We start from the raw sequence: 7,346 nt of genomic DNA, 5'->3' as shown, positions 1-7,346 counted from the left end.
TTTGGGTGTAACTACGTACTTCATATCTGTGTACTTAGATTTTTATATTTGCCTCGATGCTTATGGCATTTTCCGTAAAGTGATACTAGAAAAGCGTACGGAGTAGTATTTTTTCCAGATGCCCTTTGCCATCTTTTAAAAGAATGATATCATTGGGAAAGCGTAGATATGTTGGGCTCTATTGGCCTTGTACAACCTTTTTTCTTGTGCAGCGCCAGTTTTGGCAACAGTATGATTTGTACTTGTCATTTTTTAACACTAGGATGGATTATCTTGTGAGCCTTGGAATGGAGGAAAATGGAGGGCTATTATTTGTTTGGATACTACAAACTCTAAGTTTTGAGCTTGTACAGAGCCAAAAAGAAAAAGACCCGCACAGCCACACAACATTTGACAAATTTTGCTTTATTATCCAATCACTGGCGCCTACTAGGAGATGCATCCTCCTGGATATCATCTGCAGGCGGTCCACGATGCTCCGTCACTCCACTTCACGCTTTGCCGGCCATATGCACCTTGACCGCTGGGAAAGTGAATTGACCATCTTGTAAATATTCTAGTACGTGGGGGAGTTAGAGATTTTTCCACTACAAATGATATCATTATTGAAAAGAGGTTGAAGATATGAAAGTGAGAGTTGCATGAATCGGTATAAAAATATACTACTAACGAGCTTAGCAACAGAATTGGATAGTATAATTAAGTACCTTGGCATCCATTGGCGATGTAGGGATTGCCATGGTAATGCTCTTTGCACTTGCAGACGTAGCCTTCGGAGTCATAGGCTGCATTGGCACAGGAACTGTTGCCGCTGGGGCAGCCGTCGCGCTGGCAGGAGCCGTTCCTGATGGCGAAATCAAGCACCAAAGGGAAGCCCCTGGTGAGCTTCTTAGAGAGCACCTCGTAGCCGGCCATGTCCTCGGCAGTGAAGTTGTACCAGGACCCCTCCACCACCATGCCATAGGAGCATGGATTGTATTTCCAGAAAGTGTTGTCGCCAGCCACTGCCTCCTCTAGGATGACCGCGGTCTCGATGACAGGCATAGTCGGCCACGGCGGCGGCAGGGCGACCCGGCAGCAGCCGAGGCCGGAGCAGGATCCGGTCGGGGCGGTGACCCGGAAGGGGTCGTTTGAGGTGCAGGAGAGAAGGTCCGGGTAGGGCTTGATCTGGTAGGACATGGAGGACTTGACGTTCCAGCCGACGCCGACGAGGTCGTCGCGCGGGGACAGGAGGAACGGCCCCGCCCTGTCCAGCTCCATGTATTGGCCCTTGGTTAGGCCCGCGGCTTCGCTCGTGAAGCACCGGGAGGTGACGCCGCCGTACACGCGCACCTCGTTGGTCTCGAGCGATATGCCGAACAGCTCGACCGGCTGGTACGTGTACTTGCAGCCTGAGGTGTCGGTGCCGAATTTGCACCGGTAAATCGCCTGGTACGGCGGGTCGTTGTGGTTGTAGGCGAGGAAGGCGCGAGGCGGAGTGAAGGAGGTGTTGCAGGTGACCTCGAAGCCGGGGAGGAAGCAGCCGGGCTTGTCCATGCCGAAGGGAAACGGGATGCTCATGCCGCCGCACTTGTCCCGGCAACCCGGACGTCCCATCATCCCCTGCCGCGGCCGGCCTTGTAGTTCATGAGCGGCAGCCGCGACGTGCTGTGAGATCACTGTTGCTACAAGGAGGAGTAGGATCGATAGCAGCTGAGAATACTGGACCAGTTTCGACAGCGGAGCCATTGCACTGTGTCTTCTGCTAAGTAGCTAAGCTCACTCCGTGTTATATAGACGCAAAACCTTTCTTTTCTAGCACGTTGCAGCCGCCACATGTTGCGCGCGCCCACGGTTTTTGACGCTCAGAACAAACCGTTCAAAGCATGATATAATCGTCGGGCTTGTGAGACCCAGGAGCGACAGCTTTATGGCACTACTCAACGTACCACCCACGACGATTTTCCTAGCAACGCCGTGACCTACGGGTCAAATATCTACACACTAGTAAGGAAAACCTTACTAGGCTCTTCTGATAACACGCTAGTGGTAACGGATGGTTACGTGCCCGCGGCATAAGTAGCCAGTAGTGGAGATACATGTCTCGTGCCTGGCTCCTCTTATTGGCAGCGTTAGTGGCGTAGCCACCTATTAGCTGAGTAGTCAATTGACTACGGACAGTTCTTTTTTTTGGCAATACAAGCTAAAATTATTTTAAAAAAATTATATAAATACACCGTATTTGACTACACAATTTTAAAGTGACTACACAGGGTTGATGGCATGGCTCCGCCACCGGTCAGCTTTGTGACTGGTTGGCTGCTACTCGCTACTAGTTTCTGGACTACTAATCGTGTGTTGTCTTGGTCCGTTTTCAATATCTGCATTACTTCTTGCGTGCTCTGTCGTCCGCTCCGCCACCAGTACCTGGAAACGCTACTAGTTTTGATTTTCGAATATATTTCATTTTTCGGTAATCGTATTTCAGCAGGTTTCGCAACAAATTTAGACAGAAATATGACCAAATATGTTTATGTTCATCACATTAATTAGAGTCTCTATGGAGTACCAAAATAGTACAAGTTCATCACAATAATATACAGGTCTCAATATCATATACATACATGCATAAATCATAATCTAAACTAAAATCACATACACGAGATACACAATCACCATGAGCAACATGGAGACTACGATGGTTGATGAGCGCAGATTGCACACTGTTAGGGAACCTCAAGAGAAAGGTATGATAAGCACAGCATCAAGTTTTCCCTCAGTAAGAAACCAAGATTTAATCGACCAATAGGAGAAATGCTTGACTTAAGAAGGTGTTGCTAGCTGACTAGTGGTAGGATGCACTACCGGCGTCAGCAACAACGTGGACCCTGCACAGAACACAACCAAATACTTTGCCCCAACTTACAGCGAGTTGTCAATCTCACCAATTTTTTTGAACGCAAAATTAAATGTATCCAGTGGAAGGAGATGTTTGCAGTAATTAAAGAGAACAATGCTTGCAGAAAGTAAACAGAACATGATTGCAGTGGTTGAATTTATTAGTGTAAAGGAAAAGGACCAGGGTTCACAGTTCACTAGAGGTGTCTCTCCATAAAGATAAATAACATGCTGGGTGAACAAATTACAGCTGGGCAGTTGACAGAATATCGACCATACATGACAAAATGATTACTATGAAATTCGTTTGGGCATTACAACATGATACATAGACCGTAATCCAACTGCATATATAACTAAAAATCCACCTTCCGATTAGCCTCCGCACCCCTTTCAGTATTAAGTTGCAAGCAACAGATAATTGCATTAAGTATTGTGTGTAATGTAAACAATAGAATTACCCTTGGATAAAACATTGTTGTTTTCTTCCTAGTAGCAACAACACATCTACAATCTTAGAAGTTATTGTCACTCTTCCAGAAAACTAGAGGTGTGAACCCACTATCGAGCATAAATACTCCCTCTTGGAGTCACAAATATCTACTTGGCCAGAGCATCTACTAGCAACGGAGAGCATGCAAGATCACAAATAACATATGACATGAATATATAATCGATCTCAACATAGTATACAATATTCATCAGATCCCAGCAAATACAACATGTAGCATTACATAAAGATGATCTTGATCATGTAGGGCAGCTCACAAGATCTAAACATGAGGCAAAAATTGGAGAAGACAACCATCTAGATACTGCTATGGACCCATAGTCCAGGGATGAACTACTCACGCATCACTTCGGAGGCAGAAATGGTGATGTAGATGCCTCCGGCGATGATTTCCCCCTCCGGAAAGGTGACGGGAAGAACTCCAGAACCCTCCCGAGATGGGTTATGCGATGGCGGCCGCGATGGAACTTTTCGTGGATGGAGACTCGGGTGTCTGGGGTTTTCCCGAGATCGTGAATAAATAGGCAGAAGGGTGAGATCGGTGGAGCCCTGGGGGGCCCACACCACCCCTTGGCGCGGCCAAGGCTTAGCCTGGCCGCCCCCTGGCGCTTCTTCGTCCCCCCTTCGGTCTATGTCTTCGTTACGAAGAAATATTGACTTCGGCTTTTGTCCCGTCCAATTTCGAGAATGTTTCCTATACAACTTTTCTGAAACCAAAAACAGCAAAAAACAGGGAACTGGCACTGTGGCATCTTGTCAATAGGTTAGAGCCGGAAAATGTATAAAAGTGTAACGAAGTTTATGTAAATCATGGTAGAATTGGTGTAAAACAAGCATGGAGCATAAAAAATTATAGATACGTCTGCGACGTATCAAGCATCCCCAAGCTTAACTCCTGCTCGTCCTCGAGTAGGTAAGTGATAACAAAAGATAATTTTTGAGGTGACATGAAGCCAACATAATCTTGATCAAGCATGTAAAGCATTGTGAGCTGGGATCAAAGTACTCTAAACATAGGCATGATAGATATAATTCTAGCAATAAAACTTAGCAACTGTGTTATAACATGAGAAGTAATTCAAACAAAGGATCATGAATAATTATGCAATGAAAACAACTGATGTTTAATGAGCATAGATAAAACATAGCAACGTGGAATTCAACATGTCCTTTATGAAATAGCAAAACATAAATGCTAGGACACCTTCAAAGTTCAGAGGGTGACTAGATACAAGTAATTTAAGAACAAGCAAAAGTCATAATCATGAATCAATCAATTACAATTTTGGGACTATACACATTGCACTAAGAATGACAACCATGCTCTCTTAATTTGTGCATAAGCAGAAGATACAGATTCAACATAAAACTAAAAAAAGGCTCTTATCAGAGCAAGCAAGATTAATAAGTTTTATAAACCTTCCAAAAGTATGGTACTTACCCTTTGAGCTCTCACTGCGCCTATCATAAGCATCTTGAATGGTTAAAGAATATGAGCTATATGCTTGACAAATCATAAGTTGAAAATCGCATGCCCCTTGAATACGAGTACCTACACCTCATGCTTCTCAACTTAGGTCTCAAATAAGTTCTTGTCATTGTAAGTATACATGTATCATAAAGAACGCAGCAGGGGTACCTCTTGTCCCATGATATGGAAGTATTCTTTCAAATAAGTGCAATCTCACACCAAAATGACAAGATAAATAGATAGTGAACATCTCAGCAATCATTTTATTTACTATGGGTATACCTTTTTATTGAAGATGCTTCACAGAATGCTCACTATGGAATGTTGTAAACTTCCACCATGAATGATGCATGGCTTAGGTTAGCGGCCCAGTATTTCTCTAACATATATACAAACTCCATGGACTTACAAATTTCCATTCTATTTCGCATCAATAGGCTTCTATAAACAAAAGATCATGATATCAACCAAATAATAAGTGCAATGTTGAAAGCGTGCCCCATGAAAGCATTGGTTATGCTAACTCCCAACTTACAATTTGCAAACTGATGACCCACAAGTATAGGGGGTGTATCGTAGTACTTTCGATAAATAAGAGTGTCGAACCCAACGAGGAGCAGAAGGTGTTGACAAGCAGTTTCGATGAAGGATTCACTGTAAATGCTCACAGACAAGTATTCGGGGGTTTTGATATAGCAGATGAATAAAGTACAAGTAAGTAAAATGTGAGAGTAATAATTGCAGCGAGTGGCCCAATCCTTTTTAGCACAAAGGACAAGCCGGTTTGTTTACTTATAATGACCAAACGTTCCTGAGGACACACGGGGATTTAGTCTAGTGCTTTCGCTTCATATAGCCGATTAATCTTCATTGTTTTGATAAGTGTTGTGTGGGTGAACCTATGCTAATGCACCGCCCTTCCTAGGACTAATACATACTTGTGATTATACCCCTTGCAAGCATCCGCAAATACAAGAAAGTAATTAAGATAAATCTAACCACAACCTTAAACTCGAGATCCCGCTATCCCTCCCGCATCGATATACCAACGGGGTTCAGGTTTCGTCACTCCGGCAACCCCACAATTAGCAAACGAATACAAGATGTATTCCCCTAGGCCCATAATGGTGAAGTATCATGTAGTCGACGTTCACATGACACCACTAGAAGAATAACACCACAACTTAAATATCATAACAGTGAATATTACCCAACATAATTCACTACTAACATTTAGACTTCACCCATGTCCTCAAGAACTAAACGAACGACTCACGAGACATCATATGGAACATGATCAGAGGTGATATGATGATGAATAACAATCTGAACATAAACCTTGGTTCAATGGTTTCACTCAATAGCATCAATAACAAGGAGTAATCAATACCGGAGAGTTTCCCCTACCAAACAATCAAGATTCAACCCTAGATGTTACGAGCGGTGACGAGGTGCAGCGGTGGAGATGGCGGTGATGATGATGGAGATGATGGTGATGATGATCCCAATGATGTCCAGCTCGATGGCGGTGACGATGGCGTCGATTTCCCCCTCCGGGAGGGAATTTCCCCGGCGGATTTCAGCCTGCCGGAGAGCTCTTTTCTCTCTGGTGTTTTCCGCCCCGCAGAGGCGGCTGTGTCTCCTGGCGATTATCCCCCGGAGCTTAGGTTTTCGGGGCGAAGAAGTACGCGAAAGAGAGGCAGCCGAAGGGGGCTGTGGGCCCCCTCCCCACTAGGCGGCGCGGCCAGGGCAGGGCCCGCGCCGGCCTATGGGGGGGCCATGGCGGCCCTCCTCGGTCCCTCCTTTTGGCTGGCCTCGTCTTCTGGAAAAATAAGATCTTCAGTGTAATTGCCGTCAATTGTTGATCTTCCGAAATATTGCATTCTGACGATGCTTTTTCCAGCAGAATCCTGACTCCGGTGAGCGATTCTCCAATAATCATGAAACATGCAAAATAGGTGAAATAACATAAGTACCATCCCTTAATATGAAATATATCAATGAATAACAGTAAATTATGATATAAAATAGTGATGCAAAATGGACGTATCAACTCCCCCCAAGCTTAGACTTCGCTTGTCCCCAAGCGAAACTGAACTCAGTAAACAAGACCACATGTTTATGGAGTGAAGAGTCGATAAATAAAATACGGACAAGAAGCATCATATTAATTCACACAAGACATTCTAGTGAACAACTTCCTCATATGATTCAACTTGAAACAAGTAAAAGGAAATCACAAATAAAGGTGCATAGGAAATCATAATTGGTGATGGCAAACTTTTTTCTTGGTCAAAGAATAGTTAACAGATTGTACTTATCTATTGAGCAGCGCTCTTATATTAAAGCTTATAGCAAAACTTGCATACTCAATCATAATAATCCCCTCATAATCATCGATAACCTTCAAAGCTATATTCATTCAGATAAAACTTGCACTCGAACAAGGAAGAATAAAAGGCATGATTAAGTAGATCACAGAGATAA

The 7,346-nt window shown here is 44.0% G+C and overlaps 1 protein-coding gene across 1 annotated transcript; it reads right to left on the bottom strand.

Annotated features, from left to right (window-relative positions):
• Nucleotides 1-288: 288 nt before the first annotated feature.
• On the bottom strand, nt 289-1,728 carry LOC124650372 (wall-associated receptor kinase 1-like). Its single transcript, XM_047189905.1, has 2 exons — nt 708-1,728; nt 289-523 (listed from the first exon to the last, which is right to left on the bottom strand). Exons 1-2 carry the CDS (start codon nt 1,726-1,728, stop codon nt 492-494), a joined length of 1,053 nt encoding a protein of 350 aa, XP_047045861.1. The 3' UTR covers nt 289-491.
• Nucleotides 1,729-7,346: the final 5,618 nt, after the last annotated feature.

This window comes from Lolium rigidum, chromosome 4 (assembly GCF_022539505.1).
Source record: "Lolium rigidum isolate FL_2022 chromosome 4, APGP_CSIRO_Lrig_0.1, whole genome shotgun sequence".
Classification (NCBI taxonomy): Eukaryota; Viridiplantae; Streptophyta; class Magnoliopsida; order Poales; family Poaceae; genus Lolium; species Lolium rigidum.
The sequence above is the reverse complement of the archived record's forward strand: the minus strand, read 5'-3'. Positions and strand labels throughout refer to the sequence as shown.

Coding starts and splice junctions, on each gene's coding strand:
- LOC124650372 (XM_047189905.1), bottom strand. CDS start 1,728: ATGGCTCCGCTGTCGAAACTGGTCCAGTATTCTCAGCTGCTATCGATC. Junction 524..707: donor CATCGCCAATGGATGCCAAG/GTACTTAATTAT, acceptor TCACTTTCCCAG/CGGTCAAGGTGCATATGGCC.